Genomic DNA, 26,532 nt, shown 5'->3' with positions numbered 1-26,532 from the left:
CAAATAATGTATTTCTGTGAAACACCCCCATCTGTCAAATAGAAAAATGGAGAGAAAAGGAGAAAATTAAGTGCAGGGCCAAAATTAAAACTAATCACCAAAAAAATGAGTCTACATAAACTAAAATATGAGATTGGATACTCATACTCTAACTGTATGTTATGTTGATTGTTTTATAAGTAAAGTTAATTTAATGATGGAGATACTTTGGAGAATGAGCAAGGATATTATTGATGATTAGTTCAGTGCAGCAGACACCAAATAAAACCATCCCAAGTGAATGGCTTTTGTGAATACTCAGTGTAATAAACCTCCAGTAGGTAGGAATTCAATTAATTAACCAAACATTGAACATTAATTAGAAACTGAGTGTTGTTGTAGGCAGCTTCTAACTATGGGTCCTTGTTCAATATGCACAAATCAATAAATGTGATAGGACACATCAACAGATTGAGAGACAAAAATCATATGATCATCTCACTAGAGGTAGAAAAGGCATTTGATAAAATTCAGTATCCCTTTAATAAATTAGGTATAGAAGGAACATAGCAAAGTTTAATTAAGACCATACAAATAACAAAATACTAAAAGGTGAAAAACAGAAACAGATGTTTCACAGAAATACATTATTTTCTTTCATGACTTGGTTAAAAAAACGCCCACTGTCTCTACTTTTATTTAACTTTATATCCAGTCAGAGTGATTAGGCAAGAGAAAGAAAGAAAAAAACATTGAAATTGGGAAAGAGAAAGTCAACATGTCACTGTTTGCAGATGACATATGTAAAAAGCTCCAAAGACTCCACCAAAAAATTATTAGGACTAATAAGAAATTAAGGAAATTTCAGGATAAAAAAATTGACATTTAAAATTAGCTTTTACATACCAATAGCTAATTATCTGAATGGGACATCAAGAAAGCAAAAATGTCCTTTAGGATACCTACCAAAAAACATTGAAGTACCTAGGGGCAAATTAAACCAAATAGATGAAAAGCCACCCACAAATGTAAAAATATGTCATGTTCATGGGTAGGAAGAATCATTGTTGTTAAAATCTTATACACAAGTGAGCTTACCCATTTAAGGCAAATCCTATTAAAGAACCAATGACATTCTTCCAGAAATAGAAAAGACAATCCTGAAATTTGTGTCTAACATCAGGAAGCCCTGAATAGTCCAAGCCATCTTAAAACAAAACAAAACAAAAAACAGAGGGCATTATACTGTACCTGACTTTAGAATATACTATAAATTGACAATAAGCAAGACATAATAGTATAGGCATAAAACAAACACAGAAACCAGTGGAACAGAGTAGAGAAACTAGAAATAAAGCCACAAATCTAGACCAATGGATATTCCACAAATTTACAAGAACACCTATTGCTGAGAGCATCTATTGAAGAAATGATGGTACTTTTAATAAATACTGTTGGGAAAATTGAATAATTGGATATTCAGATGCAGAAGAAAGAAACCCAGACCCCTAGCTCTCATCAGTTTCAGAAGTCAACTCAAAATGGATTAAAGGTATAAATGTAGGAACTGAAACTATGAAAATATTACAAAAAAACATGGATAAAACCTCAGGACATTGGAATGGGCAAGATGATGATGATTTGGGCAAGACCCCAAAGTACAGGAAACAAAGCAAAAATAGACAAATGAAATGATATTAAAGTGAAAAGATCCTGCTCAGCAAAGGAAATAATCAACAGAGCAAAGAGACCACCTACAGAAAGGGAGAAAATATGTGCAAGTTATACTTCTGACAAGAGTCAATATCCAGAATATATAGAAGACTCAAAAAACTCAATAATGAAAATAAATATATAAATAAATAACAATTAAAATATGAGCAATAGACCTAAGTAGATAGTTCTTAAAGGAGACATACAGATGGCCTGCAGATATATGAAAATATAATTAACATCACTGGTTATCAGGGAATTGCAAATCAAAATCACAATAATGCAATAACATATCACTTCACTTCAGGAAGAATGGTTATTATCAAAAACAAATGATAATAAGTGCTGGTAAGGATTTGGAGGAAAAGTAACCCTTATATAGTACTGATGGGAATGTTAATTTTTACAGTTATTGTGGAAAACAATATAGAGGTTCTTTAGAAATTTAAAAGTAAATCTACTCTATAATCTAGCAGTTCCATTCCTGGGTGTATATCTAAATGAAATGAAATTAGTATGTCAGGAGACATCTGTACTCCTGCTTAATGCAGCACTGTTTGTAGTAGCTAAGAAATGGAAACAGTATAAGTGTCCATCAGGTGATGAGTGGACAAAGAATATGTCATACTAAAAGGAAATACTCCTCAATCATAAAAATAAGGATATCTTGCCTTTTGCAACAACATGGGTAAAATTTGAGATAATTATTTTAAGTGAAATAAGCCAGTCAGAAAGACAAATACTGTTGGATCTCACTCATACATGGAAGCTAAAAAAGTTGATCTCATAGAAGTTCAGAGTAGAATTCTGTTCATCAGAGGGTGGAATGAATAGGAGGGATGGGGGGAGGGATAGGAAGGGATGGCCAATGGGTATTAAATTATAGTTAGATAAGAGTAAGGAGTTTTGGTGTGCTGTTGCAAAGTAGGCTGACTATAAATAATTACAATGTATTGTATATTTCAGAAAGCTAGAAGACAAGAATGTAAATATTTTTACCATCAGGAGATAGGTATGTTTGAATTCATTTAAACATTACACAATGTACACATGTATCAAAATAAATTCATACCACCTTAAATGTTTTTACGTATCAGTTAAATATAAATCAAAATAAAATATAACAGAAAAATGCAAAAATATTGCTATGGTTTGGAACCAGATGTCACAAAAAAATCATGTGTTCTACAATATGGTGGTGTTCAGAGGAGAAATGATTTGATCATAAGGGCTTTGACCTCATCAGTGGTTTAATCCTTTTGATGAACTAATAATTTGGATGAACTTACCAGGAGCTGGTGAAAACTATAAGCAGTTGGGACATGTTTGGGGTAAGGAGATCACTGGGCCTAGATGATGAAGCCTTGTAGACTGTTTCTGTTCCTGGCCCCTTCCTTCCCTCTCTGTGCTTCCCAGCTGATAATGAACTGAGCAGATTACCTGCACCATGCCTTTCTGCTGTGTTCTGCCTAACCTCAGGCTCAGAACAATGGATCCAGCAGAGCATGAACTGAATCCTCTGAAACTGTCAACCAAAATAAACCTTTTGTCCTCCAGGTTGTTCTTGTCAGGTATTTTGGTCACACAGATGAAAAGTTGACTGACACTGATGTGACTTATGTCTAGTTAGCATAAGTGTCTAAGAATAAAAATATTGTTTTACAAAAGCAAAACAAACCGTTATGGTTTAAATGTGGTATCCCCCAAAAGCTCACATGTGACAGTGCAAGAAGGATTGTAGGAGAAATGATTGGGTTATAACCTCAACCTTATCAGTGGATTAGACCCTAATGGGATTAACTGAGTGGTAACTAGAGGCAGGGGGTGTGGCTGGAGGAAGTGGCTCACTGGGGGCGTGGCTATGGGGGTACATATTTGTATCTGATGGGTGGGGTCTCTTTATCTCTGTTTCCTGATCATCATGTAATCTGGTTCTCTGGTACACTCTTCTGCCATGATGTCCTGCCCCACCTTGAGCTCCGAGGAATGAAGTCTGCTATGAACTGAGACCTCTGAAACCATGAGACCCTAAATAAACCTTTCCTCCCCTACAGTTGTTCTGGTTGGGATCTTTCATCTCAGTGGCGAAAAAACTGACCAAAACACCAACTAAACAAAATACTACAGGTGCCAAGAAATATTGTAGTTTTGCTCAGAAAGTAGAAAAAGTCACCAATTGAAAATTCACAGTAAATTTAAGAAGGCATACATTTACAATGGTAATATTGGGCTAAGAACCCAATTTTCATTATTATTTTTCACTTGGTTTTGAAGGTGATTAGACCTTATTAGAACAATTGAAAGTATCAGACAAAAAGAAAATAAGAAGTGATATATAGTACACTAATCACAGATGTGATTCATTTCCAGTTAGCATTTGTGTGTAGCTGCATAGCTCCTCCATGCATTTTTATGATATCTCACTTCAAAATGTATATAAGCACCCCAAAATGTTTGTAAGCTAGGTAATTTTTTTCTATTCGGGACATAAAAAAAATCTAAGGATCAAACTAATTAAAAATCATTGTTAACATTAAAAAAACTCTTGGATACAATGCTAAGTATTTTATTTAGTGTTTAACAAATCCTCAAAATCATCCTCCAACTGAACGTTATTGTCTTCCTTTTATATGTGAGTAGAGGGAGGCTCCATGTAATTAATTAACTTATAAAACCTCCGTATAGTAAGAGGATGATCTAGAATATGAAGCTAGTCCTTGGAATTTCTTCCCATTATTTCAAAATCTCAGAAAATGTTACTAGTCAGTAGTAATAGGCATAAATGTAGACCCAGGTTTTCTGATTCTGAGTTCAGAGTAGCACCTATCACATACCTCACAACTCCTTGATATTTTGTTAATCAAGAAAATTACAAAGTCATATGTGTTGGTCATACAAAAATAGATAATTTACTTAAGCATATTACTAAAGAGCTTTTATCTTTTTCTTTTCTTTTTATGACCATGGAAATATTATTCTATTATTGGAGAGAATCCAGGTTTTTGTGGAACTTATAATAATAAAATTTTGGGCTGCTTCTTTTAGAAATTATTTAAGCACTACTAAAAAATGTCATTATGGACATTTGGAAAGCACCTGATATAATAAAGGGTCCTGAAGTTTAAAAAACATTTACCTATAGCTTTATTTCAATTTGGAAAGCATAAGTCTGATTTTGTGATAACTGATATGTGATAAATTTAGGAATGAGCTTTGAACATCGGTGATATAGTTTGACAAGCTAGTCAATAAAAGCTACCAGTTCATGTATTTAATGTAAAACCAATGTGAATTACCATGATAATGAACAATATCCAATGTTTATAATTAATATCTCTTGAAGGTCATGTATACATAGGGTATGGATTAGGTAATAGTTGTTAGATTAATAATATATCACACTGGCCTTATTGCCCCAAAGTTGTACCACGTTGAATAAAATGTCTCTATACTACTACTACTATCTAAAAAAATTATTTTCAATAGTATATAAACTCTGTTAACATGCATTTACACCAAAAACTTAGTTATTTCTGAGAGACATAAATAGGGATAAAAATAGATATTAACAGTAATAAAATCAGTAATTTTTATTCTGGTGAAATGTGGCTTCCTGGTATGCAAATACCAGAATTTCTGTTAAGATTTGATTTGTATCTCTTCTTTCAGTCTTAATGCAGTAATTAATAGAAAGAAATATGTCATGATGGATTTCACTAAATATCTGACATTTGTCTCCAAAATTCTTTAGACATTTGTCTCCAAAATTCTTTAGACATTTGTCTCCAAAATTCTTTAATTCAATTAAAAATACTTAGTGCTGCCATAACGATGGATTGGATTAGATGAATTGCTGAATGATTTCCATCACAATATTTTAGTTTTTTAAAAAGAAAAATGCTAGACTCCAGCACTTTGAAACATAAAAATAAGGTAATGGGATTTGGGGGCAGTAACTTTGAAATCTACCAAATTTGAATGGTTAAGATTATTTACTATTAATTATTTTTTTTGAAAAATTTAATTTTTTGAGTTGATGAACTTAAATTGGTTTGAGTCTTAAGAACTTTAACTTGTTTTTTTCCACAATATATTTCACAAATAGTGGTATGAATCAGTATAAATTGATGTTATTATACCAGTATGAATCACTTGTGAAAGTCATGTTATGAGTTAACATTTAAATCACTCATTTTGCTCTAAAGAATAATTATAAATGAAACATAATACATTTGCATGCACACACACAGAAATAACAACTGAAGGTAGTTACTTTTTTGGACCAGAAATGGAAAAGAAATGTTGAACTTTAAGGAAGAGACTTGAGTCACTTTCTGCTAGTGTTGGCATAAACTGTGAAAAGTTGCTAGGGAGTTTGAGTGGTCTAGGGAAATAAGTACAAAAATCTTCCTCCATGGCACACTACTAGACTTACCTACCTCTGGTAGACAGTTTAAAAATTAGGTGCAATTACTGTACAGATTTGGGACTTCTGTAAAACTACATACAGAAGTAGAGAAAACTATATAACTAGTGTTTGGGGCACATGCCTAGTGACATAGTAACTTGCTTCTGCAAGTGCCTGTAGTATTACCTCGGGATTGGAAGCCTTGGCTCTGATAAAGATCTGGGTCTATGGAGGGAGATGGAAAGGAGTATGACTAGGTGAAGCCACTACCTACCTTCAGAGAAGCAAAAGGAAAGTGAGAAGACAAGAGAAAAAACTTTTATCAGCATAAATATGTAACAAGAATTAAGAAACTACATTAGAAAACTAAGGTCACTAATGATAATCAAAAACTCAACTGATAGGAAATAACTTTATTCTAATGAAACACAAATAATATATTCAGTTTTAAATTAACAAGACAGTATCCATCAAAGTAAGATAAAATGATGAAACAATATGATATTGAGTTTATTATGAGAAAACAAACTAGAAATATTGGCCTCACAGAAAATCACAATGGAAAAGCTAAATTTTGCTAGGTGTGGTGGCATGCCTCTAATCTTAGCTACTTGAGGCAAGAGGATCACAAGTTCAAGGCCAACCTCAGCAATTTAGCTAGGCCATGTTTCAAAACTAAAAAAAAAAAAAAAAAAAAAAAAGAAGAACAAGACTGGGGTTGTAGCTCAGTGATAGTGATATAGTGAGTACCCCAGAGTTGACTTCCCAGTACTAGGTGAAAAAAAAAAGGTAGGCAGGTGGAACAAAAGTTGAAATTTGGACTTAAAAAAAGAAAAAAAAAATCTGAGAAATTCAAACAGAACAAATAAAGAATATAAAGTAATGAGAGGTATAGTACGGAAGGTAAGACACTTGGAAGACACAGATATACACTTAAAAAAAAAGTTCCTGAAGCAGAGAGAGATTGGCAGAGAAACAGCCTTAAAGCAGTTCAGGTAGGTGATTTTTGTAAAGGAAGGAAAGATTTAAGTACTTCACCTGAACACATGCTTATTGTAATGTTATGAAACAATTATGATAAGAGGGGAGTCAACCTTTCCACAGAAGAATGTCCTTTGGCATTACTTTAAAACCAAAGGGCAATTACTGACCCCAGATTCCCCATCATCATCAACAGATGTCAACAACTAAAAGAATGACATTTTTAAAGGTCTGAGATAAAGAATTTTATTTCTCCATTAACAATTAGTAATGTTGTTTTTAGGCATTTTATATCTAAGGTAGTTTAACATTCACCTTCTTTAAAGTCCTACTAAGGGTTATTCTTTAGGATGAAGGAAACTAATTTGGAATGGAAAACAGCAAGGCAATCATCAAAATGTGGTGAATATAATTAAATATTGGATGCAAACTAGTAACAAGTCATTTTGAGATTTTTAAATTAAGATGGACATAAAATTTTATTTTTGTTATTGACAAAGTTGTTTGGGAAAAGAAAAGTAATGATAAAAAAAAAGTCTAAGCTTATATGCAAATTATATCATAGCCTTAATCCAAAGTAATCAGGTTTATTTGAATAAAGTTTATTAGATTGATTTAAGAAATGTATAGTTTCCTGAACCTGATTTATACAAGGTGAATGCATCCTTTTCATGCATTCATTTATCAAAGCTGAACTGATGCTAGGTCAGAAATAGTGACTGATAAATGTGTATTATAGTCAAATCAATAGAAACAGACTCCTTTTTTTGTAACACATTTAAGTTAGAAATCAAATATAGGAATATTGTTAAAATAAAAACAAATTTATGTTTAGAAATTTATAAATATTTGTGACTATGTGAAAGAGTATATCACAATAGAAATTATACAGAATTTAGATAAGCCGTTTTGTCTGTAGTACTGGGAATTGAAGCTGGGGCTTATGGGTATGATAGGCTAGTGTTCCAACACTGAGCTATATCCTCAGCCCTAAATACAAAGTAGTTAGATGTGACTGACAACTTCTGATGACCAACTGTGGGGTACAGCCAACCCTCCTCCCCTCCTCTCTCCTTCCATCTCTTGCCTTCCCCTTTCCCCTCTCCTCCTTCCCTTCTCTTTCATGCTTTGTATTAAGCCCCGGGTATTGCAGGTGCTGGATAACTATGCGACCACTGAGCTGCATCCCCAGCCTCGTAGCCACTCATTTTTTCACATGAAAGTTTGTGGTGTTCAGTGTGTTCAAGCGGAAAAGAAAAAGACTATGTATAAATGGATTGTGTTCATCTCAGGTAGCTAGAAAGAGAACACAGAAGGAGAAGAGGGGTAAAATTTAATTTTTTATAAAATTGATGAAACAGAGCATAAAAACTAAAATCATACATTAATATTTTGATAACTGAATATTTGCCACAATATGAATGAAGTTTTCCTCATTTCTAATACATAGGAATAACAGTTCCCACTTTTGTTATCCATTTTGTAATTGTTGGGAAGATTGCTTGTCAGGTAGCCTAAGTATATTTCTTTTGAAAGGGTGCATGCATTGAATAGTGTCTACTCAATATTTGCTTTGACTTCTTTTCTAAAAAGAAGCTGGTTACAAGGAAAATTACAAAGAAGCCTCTACTAGAAGCATATAATTTAAAGTAACTTACTTTTGGATGCACAAATAGCAATCTTTCTTCATACAAGCATTCAAAATTAACTAGACATCATCCTACTAATTAAATAACCCAAAAAACCAAAACCAGTGAAAAGAAATGTGTATTTTTATGAAGATTTCTTTTAGACCTACACAGATGAAATAAACTTTAAAAAAAATTACCAGAATTTTGTTCTATAATGAAATCAAGTTTAATATATGCCCAAAGATAAGCCTCTTAGGAGGTATGTGGGACATGATTCTTTTTACAATTAATCTTTTAGCTAGTGGAGATGTTCTGAAATTTCTCAGAATATTCCATGATCCAGATTTCACTATAATTTATTCTGCCCTTGTTTGGTTACCAGGATCTAACTGAATAACTGAAGAAGAATTATAGCTATCAAACATTCAGGTATATTTTCATTATGTACCATTTTAGAAAGTGAGAAAGATTCAAATATTAATTATATTTTATAATTGGTAAAATCTTTGCATTTAAAATGTTATGTCCTTTTTTACTTTCTAGTGATTAGAAAATTATATTTTGTCTCCAGAATGTGAAGAGGGTTGGGAGTAAATCCCATGGCTCCTCTGCAGCTCAATCTTTCCATTTTGAAAATCATGATAATCTCTCCCCTGTCTTGAAATAATATGAAAATTATAGAGAAAATGCTAATAAAGTCAATTTAGAGTGATGAAGTAAATGTACCTTCTAGATGAGTGAAAGGTCAGAAATCACTGGATGAATGATCATGTCAGGAAATTCAGTTGAAATTGCTCTCACAAAGGCTACTCACACATGAAATCTGCCCTTCTTTATCACTAAGGTATTATTCTTTTCTTTCATGAATTTTCCTGACTTGCCAAAGCATATTACTGGGGTTCAGTAATTTTTGAAATTTATCAAAATCCTGTTGAGTGCCTACTTTGTGGTAAAACTCTACTGGGCCCTGGGATTGCAGACTGAAAAGAAAAATGAACTAGTTTGTAATTTATTGGGAATGTTAGATTGTATGCTATGCTATTAAGTGAAAAAAGTATGCTGTGCTATTAAGTGAAAAGTAGTGTCTAATAGATAATCAGTGTCAGTTGTGGGCAGCTAGACACAATTTCACAGCAACAAACTCTGTAAGAAACCTCTAACTAGGTATTTCAGGCTAGTTGTAGGGCTTCTTTATGATTTTATACAACACTATACTTTTTTTGTATTATGGAGTTCTATAAATATTTGTTAAATCTCACTGATAGAAAAAGCAAAATAATCTTAAAATAGTCTAAGAGCTACAACATTTGTATGGAAAGGAAGAATTAAAATGGATGTAAGTATAATACAGAAAGATGAGAAGAGGTATATAGATAAGGAAGGAAAAAAATCTGTGGTTTTGTTCCCCCATGAGGTGGTTATACATGTAGAGAATCCAAAAGACTCAACAAAACAACAAAAACCTCTTAGAACTAATAACTGATTGTCATGAGATTACAGGATATAAGATTAATATACAAAAGTCAGTCACTTTCTTATATGCCAGCAAAGTTTTAAATAAAAAAATTTTCATTTCCATTAGTACCCTCAAAAAAAAAAAAAAAAAAAAAGAAATGCTGAAGTAAAATCTAACTAAGCAAATTAAAGATTTATATGAGGAACACTTCAAAACTCTGATGAAAGAAATTAAGAAGAACTCAATAAATGGAGACATTCTGTGATCCTGGACAGTAAGACTCAATATTTTTCAAATGTCAGTTCTTCCCCAGTTTTGCCTATGATTCAATACAGTCCTAATCAGTAAGTTATTTTGTTGATATTTACAGACTTTTTCTAAAGCTTATTGTGAGAGGAAAGAGACCCACATTGGCCAATCCAAGGTTGAAAGAGAAGCACAAAGTCTGAATTTTGACTCTGACTGCAAACTTACTGTAGAGCACTGGTAATAGTGTGATAATGTTGAAAGAATAAACAAATAGTTCTTTGGAACAGAATGAGAGGACCAGAAATGGGCTCACAAATGCAGTTAACTTATCTTTGATGATCAAAGACAATATAATGGAAAAACAAATGGTACTGGAACCACTGGACATCCACATGCATCTAGACACTGATCTTACAGACTTCCAAAAAACTTAAAATGGACCTCAATGTAAAAGGCAACACTTTAAAACACTTGGAAGAGAACATAAGAAAAAATTCAGATGTCCTTGAATTTGGCATTGATGTTTTAGATACAATGTCAAGGGTACAATCCAAGAAGGAAATTATTAGTAAGCTGAACTTTTAACAAAATTAAAAAACTTATGCTTGGGCTGGGGCTAAAGCTCAATGGTAGAGTGCTTGCCTTGCATGTATGAGCCACTGGTTTTGATCATCAGCACCACATAAAAATAATTAAATAAAGATATTGCATCCATAAAAAAATAAAAAATAAAAGTAAATAAAAACTTATGCTCTTCAAGACAAGGTGAACAGAGTGAAAAGTCAAATCACAGAATGGCACTTGAAAAGGACATATCTGACAAAGAACCTTTATCCAAAATACATAGTGAGTACTTAAAACCCAACAGTAAGGAAAGGATCTGAGTAAAAACATGGGCCAAGAAGATGCATGGATGGCAAAGAAGGATATGAAATGATGTTGCCCATCATGTGTTACGAAAATAAAAATCAAAACAATAATGAGATACCACTGTATTATTAAAATGGTGTCTTCAGGTTACTATAAAATACCATAAACTGGATAACTAATAAACAACAGAAAAACTATTTATCACAGTTCTGGAGGCTGGGAAGTCCAAAATCCAGGTGCCTGCAGATTTGGTGTCTGGTGAGGGCTGCTTTCTTGATTCCCAGATGGAGCCTTAATACTGTGTCTCAGGTGTGGAAAAGTCAAGGTAATCTCTTGAGCCTCTTTTTATAAGGAAATTAAACAGGAGGGCTTCTCATGACCTAATCACCTCCAGGATCCCTCACAATTTCATCTGCTCCTAAAACCCCTCTTCCTGACAATGGTGATTAGTTTCAACATATGAATTTTGAGGAGACACGTTCAGACTATACCAAATGGCAAAAAATGCAGAACACCAACAACACCAAATACTGACAAGATGTGAACTCTTATTCATTGCCAGTAGGAATGTAAAAAGTTCAATCACTTGGGAAAACAGTTTGGTAGTTTCTTACAAAATTATGTAAGAATTAATATACTAACAATTTAATTTCTTTTATTTTTGTACTGGGGTTTGAACCCAAGGGCACTTTACCACTGAGATGGCATCCCCAACCCTTTTCATTTCCATTTTTTTGTTTTGAGGGTCCACCAAGTTGCTGGGAGTTTTTATTTTATTTTATTTTATTTATTTTTATTCTGGGGATTGAAACAAGGGTCTTGTGCACATGAGGCAAGCATTCTACCAACTGAGCTATATCCCCAGCCATGAGAGTCTTGTTAAATTTCTGAGGGTAGTCTCAAACTTGTACTCCTCCTGTTTCAGCCTCCTGAGTACTTTAATTTTAGTTAATTTTAATTTTGAATCACATGTGACTAGTAGCTCCCATGTTGGACACTGAGTTTATATATACTCTATCTCATGGATTCTGAATAATAGGTGCAATGGAAAGTTCTAATTGCTGTATGACCAGACATTTTTCTAAGGCGTGTTACATGTGTCGGTCATTTAATCTTCATGGTAGCCTTATGCTATAGAAATTATTAGCTATACAGTTTATGAATAGACTGAAGGCTAGAAAAGTTAAAGGTTCTGTTCAATACCATGTTGCTTGAGAATGGTGGAGTCCACATTCAACCCCAGTAGTCTAATTTCAATGCCAGAACTCTTATGACACCCTTTTTGTTAACTAAAGGGAAAAAATTTAGTGCGGTAAAAAGTTACCAAAAAAGCAGGACAAAATAAAGCAGAACAGATAAAGAAATGCCTATTCATATGCTAGTATATTGAGCAGGGTTATATATTGAATATGTATTGAGCAGTCTGTAAATTGTAGGATGTGGGTTGCATAGAGGGGCTAGTCAATATATAAATCCACTGCATGTGCATGGTATTGTTTGTGTTGAAAGTGTGCTTGCTTTCATTCCTTCAACCCCTGGAAAGCCCCAACTCTGTACTGAGTTCTAGCAGAAATTCAATAAACATTTTAATTCAATATTTGCTCTTCATAGCTTTTAAAGAAATGCTTAAACATTTCATTCAAAAATGTTAAAATATCCTTAGGTGAAAATTTATACCTACAAAATGTTATTGGATAATTGCTAATTTACTTGCATACCATTAGCTAGAATTCATGTCAGATATGCTTAGTGTCTCTAAACTATTTCTTGCCTCTGAGCGAAAGCAAAGTGAGTAGAGACATTTCATAAATCCTATTCTACTTGTTTATCACACCTTAATTTCACATTACAGTAAACTTTTTGGACTAGAAAATTCCATAAGTAGTCATGTAAAACTATTCCATTGTAAAAGATGTTAGCAACGAATGATTCTTTTTAAAAAACAGTATATCTTCTAAAGTTTGTTCAAACATCAGAATCATTTCTAGATGTTGAATTTTATCATGAGAAAGTTAGGGTTCTAATTATTAATTCACAAAGTTAAGAGTACTCAACAGAATAGGAAACAAATAAGCATTTATTTAATCCCTAAATGAAATTAGCTGTATCTCTCCCTCATCATTATTAAATGTGTGTGTAAATATCTATTGTGAAAAGTATGTAAAATATTACCTTAGGAAAATTAATAAATAGGTTGCAGCTATATTTTTATTGCTGTCTTATTAAAATAGCTCATGAATTTAGTATTAGGGTTTAATTCCCTGTTCAGTTTGCCTAGGAAGAAATAAAAGGTAAAAGTATATGTTGACTTGCAAGTAATATGAAAGAAAATCTGTGCTATTTGGATATCACAGGGAAGGACAGCAATATATATTTATAATTTATAAAAAAATCTGGGAATAAGAAATTTTTATATTTCCAATACAAACTGTTTATTAGTTAACATGTACACTCTTGTGTATTAAAACTGCAGAAATGAAAAGATGAGCTCAAAGATGGTTTGGGCCCTTACAGTCTTATGAGCTCAGAGAGATAATAGATATGTATTATCAATAAAATGCAATAGGTTAAAAGAGAAAAAATTTCATCAGAAAAATTATTGGCTCAGGCTGAGAAATTGGGCCTTCTAGTACTTGTTGACAAAACTCTCTTTAATTTTTAAATATAATTGGAATGTTCTTTGTGTATTTTAAATAGCAAACTTTATTCAGAGTAGTTAGTGGTGTATGAGGGCAAGAGGACATAAAGGACTGTCTCACATTCTACACACAGGAGAAACTACTTCTGTCTCATAGTATTTTCCTGGATTTCTACAAGAAGAGAAATTTACTGTTAGGATCTATTGAATGCAAATAACCCTAGAGGTAATCTACAATATTAAAAGTCATTCATACTATGAATTAATTCATAGGTGACTTTTACTGATAGTCAAAGTTTGAGGAGAGAACAATAGTGAGGATATGTTGAATTAATTTTCTTTTCCTTCTTTCATTGTGCAGTACTGAATCCAGTGCCTCACTCATGCTAGCCAGGCATACTACCACTGAGCTATGTCCCCAGTCATGATTAATTTATTCTACCTTTAGTTCTATCAATTTCTCTTTCTATATTTAAAATTATAATTTAGTACCTATAGATTTGGAATTGTAAAGGCTTATTGGGAGGTTGACTTTTTACTACAATGAAATGTTTGTCTTTAAGATTAGCAATGCCTCTTGCCTTAAAGTCTAATATATCTGATGTGGGCATACATATACCAGCTTTCTTTTGGTTAGTTTATGCAAGGTATAACATGCTAACAGTATACCTTTCTGTGTTCTTATAATTGAGATGTATATCTTTTAAAGTTTTTATATTTAATTGGAATTTTAGTTTATTTACATTTAATGTAATTTCTCAGGCTTATTTTTATGTTTTCCATCTTAATATTTGTTTTTTGTTTTCCTTTCTATACCTGTTTTCTCATTTATTACTTTGAATATACAAAGTATATTATTTTAAGTTATACTCAACCTCCATTAACTAGTTATATATTATTTTCCTGTTATTTTACTAGATACTGGAGAGATATAAGAATGTATCTTTTTTTTGTTTATTTTTTTATTAAAAAGCATGAATTTACATAGGGCAATGTTGTTTGATTCATTCTGTTATTTTTTTCCCTTCCCCCCCTACCCATCCCACCCCTCTTTTCCCTCTATACAGTCCTTCCTTCCTCCATTTTTACCACCCTTCTTATCCCTAACCCTAAACCTAACCCTAACCCTAACCCTAACCCCTCCTACCCCCCATTATATGTCCTCATCCGCTTATCAGCGAGATCATTCGTCCTTTAGTTTTTTGAGATTGGCTTATCTCACTTAGCATGATATCCTCCAATTTCATCCATTTGCCTGCAAATGCCATCATTTTATCATTCTTCATAGCAGAGTAATATTCCATTGTATATATATGCCACAGTTTCTTTACCCATTCATCAACTGAAGGGCATCTAGGTTGGTTCCACAATCTGGCTATAGTGAATTGAGCAGCTATGAACATTGATGTGGCTGTATCTCTGTAGTATGCTGACTTTAAGTCCTTTGGGTATAGGCTGAGGAGTGGGATAGCTGGGTCAAATGGTGGTTCCATTCCAAGCTTTCTGAGGAATCTCCATACTGCTTTCCAGAGTGGCTGCACTAATTTGCAACCCCACCAGCAATGTATGAGTGTACCTTTTTCCCCACATCCTCGCCAACACCTATTGTTGCTTATGTTCTTGATAATCGCCATTCTAATTAGGGTGAGATGAAATCTTAGGGTAGTTTTGATTTGCATTTCTCTTATTACTAGAGATGTTGAACATATTTTCATATATCTGTTGATTGCTTGTATATCTGCTTCTGTGAAGTGTCTGTTCATTTCCTTAGTCCATTTGTTGATTGAATTATTTGTGTTCTTGGTGTAGAGTTTTTTGAGTTCTTTATAGATTCGGGAAATTAGCGCTCTATCTGAAGTATGAGTGGCAAAGATATTCTCCCACTCTGTAGGCTCTCTCTTCACATTACTGATAATTTCCTTTGCTGAGAGAAAGCTTTTTACTTTGAATCTATCCCAGTTGTTGATTCTGGCTTTTATTTCTAGTGCTATGGGAGTCCTGTTAAGGAAGTCTGATCCTAAGCCAACAATTTGAAGGTTTGGACCTACTTTTCCTTCTATAATCTGCAGGGTCTCTGGTCTGATTCCGAGGTCCTTGATCCATTTTGAGTAGAGTTTTGTGCAGGGTGAGAGATAGGGGTTTAATTTCATTCTGTTGCATATGGTTTTCCAGTTTTCCCAGCACCATTTGTTGAAGAGGCTATCTTTTCTCCATTGCATATTTTTGGCACCTTTGTCTAGTATGAGAAAATTGTATTTATTTGGGTTTGTGTCCATGTCCTCTATTCTGTACCATTGATCTACCTGTCTATTTTGGTACCAATAACTTGCCGTTTTTGTTACTATTGCCGTGTAATAGAGGTGAAGATCTGGTATTGTGATACACCCTGCTTCGCTCTTTCTACTGAGGATTGCTTTAGCTATTCTGGGTTACTTATTCTTCCAGATGAATTTCATGATTGCTTGCTCTATTTCTGTAAGGTACATCATTGGAATTTTAATTGGAATTGCATTGAATCTGTATAGCATTTTTGGTAGTATGGCCATTTTGACAATATTAATTCTGCCTATCCAAGAACATGGGAGATCTTTCCATCTTCTAAGGTTTTCTTTAATTTCTTTCTTTAGTGTTCTCTAGTTCTCATTGTAGAGGTCTTTCACCTCCTTTGTGAGATTGATTCCCAAGTATTTTATTTTTTTTGATGCTATTGTGAATGGGGTAGTTTTCCTAATTTCTCTTTCTGAAGATTCATCACTTATGTATAAAAATGCGTTGGATTTATGAGCATTGATCTTGTAACCTGCTACTTTACTGAATTCACTTATGAGTTCTAAGAGTTTTCTGGTGGAATTTCCAGGTTCCTCTAAATTTATAATCATGTCATCAGCGAACAGGGATAGTTTGAGTTCTTTTTTTCCAATTCGTCTCCCTTTAGTTTCTTTGGTTTGTCTAATAGCTCTGGCTAGAGTCTCAAGAACGATGTTGAATAGAAGTGGTGAAAGAGGGCATCCCTGCCTTGTCCCAGTTTTTAGGGGGAATGCTTTCAGTTTTTCACCATTTAGAATGATATTGGCCATGGGCTTAGCGTAGATGGCCTTTACAATGTTAAGGAATGTTCCCACTACCCCGATTTTTTCTACTGTTTTGAGCATGAAGGGATGCTGTATTTTATTGAATGCTTTTACAGCATCTATTGAAATAATCATGTGATTCTTAACTTTTAGTCTGTTGATATGGTGAATGACATTTATTGATTTCCAGATGTTGAACCAACCTTGCATCCCTGGGATGAAACCCACTTGATCGTGGTGCACTATCTTTTTAATATATTTTTGTATGCGATTTGCTAAAATTTTGTTGAGAATTTTTGCATTGATGTTCATTAAGGATATTGTTCTGAAATTTTCTTTCCTTGATGTGTCTCTGTCTGGTTTAGGTATCAGGGTGATATTGGCTTCATAGAATGAGTTTGGGAGGGTTCCCTCCTCTTCTATTTTATGGAATACTTTGAGGAGTATTGGAATGAGATCTTCTTTAAAGGTTTTATAGAACTTGGCTGAGAACCCATCTGGTCCCAGAATTTTCTTTATTGGTGGGCTTTTGATGACCTCTTCTATTTCATTGCTTGAAATTGATTTATTTAAGTTGTGTATGTCCTCCTCATCAGTTTAGATAATTCATATGTCTCTAGAATCTTGTTGATGTCTTCGAGGTTTTCTGTTTTGTTGGAGTATAGATTTTCAAAATAGCTTCTAATTATGTTTTGTATTTCACTCGTGTCTGTTGTGATATTTCCTTGTTCATTCTGAATTTTGGTAATTTGAGTTTTCTCCCTCTTTCTCTTTGTTAGTGTGGCTAAGGGTTTATCAATTTTGTTTATTTTTTTGAAGAACCAACTATTTATTTTGTTAATTTCTCCGATTTTTTCTTTTGTTTCAATTTCGTTGATATCGGCTCTGATTTTAACTATTTCCTGTCTTCTACTACTTTTGGTGTTGGTCTGCTCCTCTTTTTCTAGGGCTTTGAGCTGTAGTGTTAAGTCCTTTATTTGTTGATTTTTACTTCTTTTGTTGAATGAGCCCCATGAAATAAATCTTCCTCTAAGTACTGCTTTCATAGTGTCCCAGAGGTTTTGATATGATATGTCTTTGTTCTCGTTTACTTCTAAGAATTTTTTAATTTCCCTCCTGATGTCTTGTTATCCATTCATCATATAATAGTGTATTATTTAATCTCCAAGTATTGGAGAAGTTTCTGTTGTTTATTTTGTCATTTATTTCTAACTTCAATCCATTATGATCTGATAGAGTACAAGGTAGTATCTCTATCTTCTTGTATTTGCTAACAGTAGCTTTGTGGCATAAAACATGTTCTATTTTAGAGAAGGATCCATGTGCTGCTGAGAAGAAAGTGTATTCGTTCTTTGTTGGATGGTATATTCTATATAAGTCGGTTAAGTCTAAATTGTTGATTGTGTTATTGAGATCTCTGGTTTCTTTATTCAATTTTTGTTTGGACGATCTACCCAGCGGTGAGAAACGTGTGTTAAAATCTCCTAGTATTATTGTGTTTTGGTCTATTTGATTTCTGGATTTGAGAAGGATTTATTTGATGTACATGGATGAGCAAACGTTCGGGGCATAGATATTTATGATTGTTATATCTTGCTGACTTATGCTTCCCTTAAGCAGTATGTAATGTCCTTCTTTATCCCTTCTGACTAGTTTTGGCTTGAAGTCCACATTATCTGAAATGAGGATGGATACTCCAGCTTTTTTCTGTGTCCGTGTGCATGGTATGTTTTTTCCCATCCTTTCACCTTTAGTCTGTGGGTATCTCTTTCTATGAGATGAGTCTATGGCAGGCAGCATATTGTTGGTTTTTTCTTTTTAATCCAATCTGCCAGTCTATGTCTTTTGATTGATGAGTTCAGGCCATTAGCATTCAGGGTTATTATTGTGATATGATTTGTATTCCCAGTCATTTGACTCATTTTTGTTTTTTTGACATGGTTTGGTTTCTCCTTTATTTGGCTATTCCTTTAGGCTAGTTCCTCCCGTTGCTGATTTGCATCGTTGTTTTCATCTCTTCCTCATGGAATATTTTGCTGAGAATGTTCTGTAATGCCGGCTTTCTTTTTGTAAATTCCTTTAGCTTTTGTTTGTCATGGAAGGATCTTATTTCATCGTCAAATCTGAAAGTAAGTTTTGCTGGGTATAAGATTCTTGGTTGGCATCCGTTTTCTTTCAGGGCTTGGTAAATGATGTTCCAGGCCCTTCTCGCTTTTAGGGTCCGGATTGAAAAATCTGCTGATATTCTTATTGGTTTCCCCCCTGAATGTAATTTGATACTTTTCTCTTTAAAATTCTGTCTTTATTTTATTTTATTTTATTCGGCCTTTAAAATTCTGTCTTTATTTTGTATGTTAGGTATTTTCATAATAATGTGCCTTGGTGTGGGTCTGTTGTAATTTTGTATATTTGGAGTCCTATAAGCCTCTTGTACTTGGTTTTCCATTTCATTCTTCAGATTTGGGAAATTTTCTGATATTATTTCACTGAATAGATTGTTCATTCCTTTGGTTTGTTTCTCTAAGCCTTCCTCAATCCCAATAATTCTTAAATTTGGCCTTTTCATGATATCCCATAATTCTTGTAGATTCTGTTCATGATTTCTTGCCATCTTTTCTTTTTGGTCAACTTTGTTTTCAAGATTAAATATTTTGTCTTCAATGTCTGAGGTTCTGTCTTTCAGGTGTTCTATCCTATTGCTTATGCTTTCTATGGAGTTTTTAACTTGGTTTATTGGTTCCTTCATTTCAAGGATTTCTGTTTGGTTTTTTTTCAGTATCTCTAACTCTTTATTGAAATGATCTCTTGCTTCCCGTGTTTGCTCTTTCAACTCTTGATTGTTGCGATCATTTAATGCCTGCATTTGCTCTTTCATCTCCTCCTTCAATGCCTGCATTTGCTCTTTCATCTCCTCCTTCAATGCCTGCATTTGCTCTTTCATCTCCTCGTTTGCTTTCCTGATTGTTTTAATTTGTACATTCTGAACTCCCTTTCTGACATTTCTTCTGCTGTGCTGTCATTGAGTTTATTGATATAGTATCTAGGTTTGTTTGGGACATTTTCTTCCCTTGTTTTCTAATATTGGTCAGATGTCAGTGGGACTCTGTGATATTGCAGATTTCCTCTAGTGGCTTATAGTGTCCCTGTAGATTTCCAGTGTTTCACCTCCCAGTCTTCAATAGCCTGAAGTCTTGGAGTAACTTGATAATGCAGTACTTCCGAAGAAAGCTGTCCCTAGCCTGCTGCTGGTTCCAGGGCTTGGAGCTAGTTTTGTGTGGAAAGGCTCTCACTGGGGGGCCTACTCTGAGAAGCTGGCCATGTGGGAGGAGCCCACTGCTGGAGTGCCCAGGGCTGCCTGGAGAAGACTCTAGCTGCCCTGCCCTACTCTAATAAGCTGCCCGAATCTGGGCCTGCCGCCTGGGCAGAGCTTCACCGGGTGGGGGAGACCCACCGCATAGTTCTATTTTAGTCCAAGTCTCTCAATGCCTCCCCTTTTTGAATCCTGGTTTCTGGAGCGACTGGAGGTGCAGTCACCCTCTAATCCGCCTTCTTGGATCGCCCCGTGGAAAAAGCCTGTGGCCGGAGTGGGGCAGGGCCACTTGGAGAGGTCTCTGGCTGCCCTGCCCTGGTCCCAGATGCTGCTTGCGGGTCGGAGGTCTCCGCTGGCTTGGGGACTTGTGGCTGGCTCTGTGTAGAAAGGCTCTCACTGGGTGGTCTGCTCTGAGAAGCTAGCCTGGAAAGGCACTTCCCACCTGGGGAAGTCCCTGGCTGCCTTGTCCTGGTCTCTGAAGCAACCTTTGGGCACGCTGGATCAGGGACTTGGAGCTGGTTGTGTGCAGAAAGTCTCTCACTGGGGGGCCTGTTCCGAGAAGCTGAAGTATCTGGCCCTGTGGGAGGAGCCCACCACCCCAGTGCTCAGGGCTGCCTGGGGGAGACTCTAGCTGCCCTGCCCTACTCTAATAAGCTGCCCGAATCCAGGTCTGCCGCCCAGGCTGAGCTCCACCGGGTAGGGGAGACTCACCCCAGGGCTCTATCCCAGTCCGAGTCTCTCAACGCCTCCCCCTCTTGAATCCCGGGTTCTGGAGCGACCAGAGATGCAGTCACCCTCTAGTCCGCCATCTTGGATCGCCAAGAATGTATCCTTAACTGATTATAGTCTACTCTTATTAGTGCTTTTACCACCTCATTGACTATGCTGTGCTCTGGTACATTTTCACTATTTAATCTCTCCTGCCTTGTGTTATTATGCATTTCAGTTTTTATTTTTCTTAAACTCTACATGACAACATCATTATTGTCTACAGTCATTATTAATTTATATTCACTTCAATATTAAATTTTTTTATATCTTTATTCCTTTCTGCACTCCCTTTACCATCTAGGATAATTCTTTGCTCCTGAAGAATGTCTAACTTCTTTTACTATCCTTCATGTATTTTTTTTTTAATTGCCCCTCAAGAAATGTTTTTATTCAACCTTCGTATTCAAAAGACATTCCCCTGAATAGAAGTCTAGGTGTAAGTTATTTTCAGTTTGTTAAATTATCAACTCATATTCTTCTCATTTTTTTTCCTTCTTCTTTGGTTCTCTCAATACCTTATTTTTCTTACTTTGTTGTTCAACAGTTTTACTGCAATGTTAAAAAGCATGATCTTTAAAAAATATATTTTCCATGTTTAAGGTTTTAGATCTTTCTGAGGCTATCCTTTCAGTTTGGCGAAATACTATGCCTGCTTCTCTTCAAATATCACTCCTCCTCATTCCCTCTCTCCTTTCCTTTTAGGAATTCAAGTCTGTATTTATCACAGCTCTTTATGGTTTCTAGGCTCTGTTGTATTCTTTTTTGTATTTTCTTTTCTCTCTGTTCCCTATACTTTGACCCAGATTGTTTTTACTGTCCCACTTTCCAGCTTCTCCTCTTTCTTGCTCTTTGTTAAATTTGCTATTGATACATGAAATTTTAATACAATTTTTGCACAATTCTCTTCTGAATTTTTATATATTTTTTCAAACTCCCATTTAGTGAAAGTTTGTATTCTTGTTTTATATTTTGAACATAGCAATCATAATTATTCTGTAGTCTGTGTGAGATAACCATACTTAATGGTTTAGGTATTCATCTGTTTCTGTTTTCTTAGTGTTTCTTCTTCCTTGGTATGCCTGGGCATTTTGATCTAAATCCAGGCATTATGAATGGCAATGTATAGATTTTGTGGTTGACTTCTTATTCTCCATAGAAGGTCCACTCTGTCATTTGGTAGATAGATAAGATAGGTACAGTGAGGACTAACCACCTTCACTCAAATCTGGGGCTGAGCTACTCAAGACTGAGTTGATTCTCATTTGCCCTACTTGCTGAGTGTGAGACATCAGAAGTTCCAGCTGTGTACAAGGTATTTGCTAGTGATTTTTCTTCTTTAGACAGTGTTTGTTTTTTCTGGATCATCAAAGTGCAAAAAGTTCCCCCAGGTTTACAGAATCCCTCTGTTGAGTCTCTTTACTTTTTTGTCTGATGTAGCTTAAGGTCATTTTTCTGCACTTTCAGTTGTTCCAGGTTATCGCATTCTATGTTCCCAAATGTTGTCTTTTCATTTCTAGAACTTTGCCAAAATCTCTCTTGTTGGTTTGAGTTGAGGACCTCCTTTTGCCAAGAAGCGGCAAATGTCCTTTGAAGGAAAGTGACTCCAAGGCTGCCATCCCACACTTCTCTACTATTCCTTCTTTCTGAGATCTTGACAGCTCCAAGTCTTCACTAGCTTTCAAGTGCTTTAATCAGATTGCTAAAATATTGTTCTTCAACAGCTAATCTATCATAACCAAAAATAGATGTTATGAGATTATTTTCTTATTCTCTGCTATGTGACAGGTTGATGGTAACTACTGGTAATATATCAGTAATGTGCTTATATAAGACAGATTTCCTGCTTAATGAACTAACATTCTACTGACTGACTTGGAATCTTACCACATGCACACAGAAGTTGATAAGTGCTTATGCTGGAGGCATAAAAATTGTATTCAGAAGATGAGCTCAGAGGATGAGCATCTTAACTTGGCCTAGAGATAGGAATGGGGAAGCTGAATCAGAAATGCTTTCTAGAGAAAAAATTCTAGAAAGAAATTTTAAAGATTGAGAGTTAAATAGTCATAAATTCTCATCTACTTCATATAATACAACTTGTAAGTTTGTCATTTTAATGCTAAAAAGGTAGTATTCATTGCTAATTAAAACATTAATGGAGTCGAAACATTAAAAATGTGTTTGAGAATATAAGATTTAATTTAAAATTTTAATCATGTCAATCGATTTCTCCACAGGTGTTCAAAGCAATGAATATCCCACAGATCAGAAATCCTTCTCTGCTACCCCCAGAAAAAATGCCTGAAGCCTATTCTGCAAAAATTGCTCTCTTTGGTGCTGGTCCTGCCAGTATAAGTTGTGCTTCTTTTTTGGCTCGATTAGGCTACTCTGACATCACTATATTTGAAAAACAAGAATATGTTGGTGGTTTAAGGTAATGCTTACATTTATTTCATGTTTGTAACATCAAAAATAGTATAGTAAAACAATTATGAATATTGTTGGTTCATACTCATGTAGAAACTTGAGGCTCACAGATGGCATTGTAAATGTTCTTTTTCCAAATGCTCAAAATTTGATTATGTTCTTTACTTTAAATTTGCAGTTGGCTTTAAGCAATATTGAAGAATTTCTCTGTCTAGTTCTGTGAATTTAACAAAAATTTCTGCAAAACATTTTTTTGATTAGAGGAACAAATCATAGAATAAATATTGTTCTATCCTGAAAATCTTTTCTTTAATGGATATCTTTCTGAAAATCATGGATATTAGAAATGAGCAAAACCTGGCTCCATAGAATATTGGACCATTCATTTTGGTTTCTAGATAAAAATGTCCTGCTCACATATTTTCAGTGTAAAATTTCCATAGTCTTGCATTTGCTTTTAATTTTTGTCAGAATCTACTAGGAATGTTCTATTTAAATGTACATATTTGTAGGAGCTAGACCAGTAATATCGTTTTAATATTTGATATTAATCAGTATTACTATTTTAAGACAGGATTCACTCACATAGTCATTTTATTCCTATCTGGATTCATACATTGAAATGGAAGATGGTCACTTTCTATGAGTGACTTTCAGATATTTTAATCAAGCTTTAAAATTGTTTTTTTTTGTTTGTTTTAACTGTTCTTGTTTAAAACAAATTGAATCTGTACTGAATATGTATTATATTTATTATAATAAATAAATAAAATGTATTATTAGTAGGAGTAAGAAGTGAATATACCTTAAACATATAATCATCTTTTTTGTTATTTTTTCAAAGTGTATTTTATTTAAAAATCACAAATTATAAAATATGACCATTGAGAATATCTATTTCTATACTTAGTATTTAAATGTTTGTGGCTACAGAATTGTTAGACTATAATTTATCCTACTTAATAATCACAGAAAATAAGTTCAATTAAGTTATGACTAAAGTTTGTGATGTTTCATATGTTTCCTGGTATTCATAACTATGTGGTCGTAAATATACAAATTTCAATATCAGTTAACCCAAAATAATATGAAATTGTGAATGTTTTATTTTATTTATATAATATATTGTTATATTTATTGATATAAATATTAATATGTAAGCTGTTCTTAATATAAAACCACTTAACTGTCAAACAGAATATCACATATTAGGAAACATTTTAGGCTATAAAGCATAAATAACATAATTGTCTAGTACTAAGTATTTTTTGTGTGAATGTTTCACACTATCAACTTTAGCAAGTATACATATTTTATGAATTTTTTCTAGAAAATAAAATAATATATGATTTTGGTGGAAGAATTTAGACTAGCTTTTAAAATGTTTGAATACAGTTTATTAACTAGGAAAAAATCTATTAACAATATATATAAGCATTGTGAGTTTTTTCCCCAGTTATATACCTCAGCGAGTATGTGAGTGAATTAAAAAAAATAGGCATAATTGTATAACCTGGTAGATAAGTAAATATCTTTTGCTCCTTAATTATGTCTTTGCAAAAAGCTTAATACAGAACTAGCCATGTTTGTGAATTATTATGTGTTGCCAATTTTCATAGATGATTATGGTTTGTAAAGACCTTTATATTTTTCACTCAAATATATATAGACATTACTAAATTATACAAATTGGTACTAAAACTGTTTTCTTATATTTGCTGTACATTTTTAGACTGTCCTGTATTAGTGACCAAATGTATATTTTATTGTTGTTGTTTTAAAATTTTATTTTCTTTCTTTTGCCTTTGATTCTTGTCAGTATAAAGACAATATGCTTAATCAGTCTTACGTATACTGTTCCGTGGTAGAAGCATTCTGTGTCACTGCTTTGGATTATAAAAACTGATATGAATTTAGCCAGAATTAAAACTGTTAAACTTTCATGTTAATATATTTTCCTACTTACAGATGCTTCTCATTCTCTTGTATCTTCCAAGTGGCTAAAAAAAGATTAAATTAGCTTTGTATTTGAAATCAATTGCTTAAAGAGGTGATGTCAGGTTTTATCTTTCCTTCTCCTTTGCATCCAAATAGATTATTTTATCCCTGGTGACTTAGTATCACAACCACTTTTTTTAAAAAAATCACTAGTCATTGAAAGATATCAGCATTTAATCCCTATTGTATTGAACACAATTAATCTTTTTATTCTTCAACAAATAAATAAAATTTTCAGTATTTTGCTTTTTTCCCAAACACGTCTTCTTTTTACAACATGAATTTAAAAGGGTTAAAAGGACTTGAAAGCATGGTATTGAAGGTAAAAGGTTGTTAAGAGATTGTTAAGTATGCATATGTAACACACACACGCACTTTCTAATTTGTCTTTCATTTAAAATTAATATTTTTTTATTATGGCATTTGTGTTAGGTAGCATAGTCAGGCCAGTACTCTTTGCTTTATTTTTTCAAATGTTTCAGTGTTTTCATTGTATCTGTTATATTCAATATTGATTGTCAATAAAGAAAAATGTGGTTTAGGTGAAATATTTAATAGGAAATACTTTGATAACGTGTGTGATATAATGCAAATTTAAAGCTAGTAGTGATACAGTAGTGAACTGAAGCAAATTTCTGGCAAGATATGAAAATTGTGCTTTAGAGGAGTAGAAATAATAAGAAGTTATAAGTAAATTCCATTACACATAAGAAACATGAGCATGCTAAGACAATTTTTTCATGTTCTCTGTGTTGAAGGATTTATGGTTTCCACAAGAAAAAATTTTTCAAAGACTTACATTGTTAAAATAATACAGAAGAAGGAAAAATGTTTTCATGAGCACAACAAACTTAGGCAGTAATCATTCCTATCAAACTTTGTTTTCTATCCTTTCGTCCTGATTCTCACCATGCAGCCTTCAGGGGTAATAGCATTTACTTTTCATTTCCAAATACTAACTAAGGCAAATTACTTATACTTTTTCTCTTCCCTGGCTTCTCTCTCTGTGACATCTCTTCATCATAAACTT

The 26,532-nt window shown here is 33.8% G+C and overlaps 1 protein-coding gene across 5 annotated transcripts in view; it reads left to right on the top strand.

The window, feature by feature from the left end:
* DPYD (dihydropyrimidine dehydrogenase) overlaps positions 1–26,532 on the top strand; it is an 845,662-nt gene that overhangs the window by 200,652 nt on the left and 618,478 nt on the right. For all 5 annotated transcript variants that reach the window (XM_079105431.1, XM_079105432.1, XM_079105430.1 and 2 more), the window contains one exon: positions 23,315–23,511. In XM_079105431.1, the coding sequence (XP_078961557.1) occupies positions 23,315–23,511 (197 nt within the window). The remainder of the gene's footprint in view (positions 1–23,314; positions 23,512–26,532) is intronic.

Source organism: Sciurus vulgaris (assembly GCF_902686455.1).
Source record: "Sciurus vulgaris genome assembly, chromosome: 1".
Taxonomy (NCBI): Eukaryota; Metazoa; Chordata; class Mammalia; order Rodentia; family Sciuridae; genus Sciurus; species Sciurus vulgaris.
The sequence above is the reverse complement of the archived record's forward strand: the minus strand, read 5'-3'. Positions and strand labels throughout refer to the sequence as shown.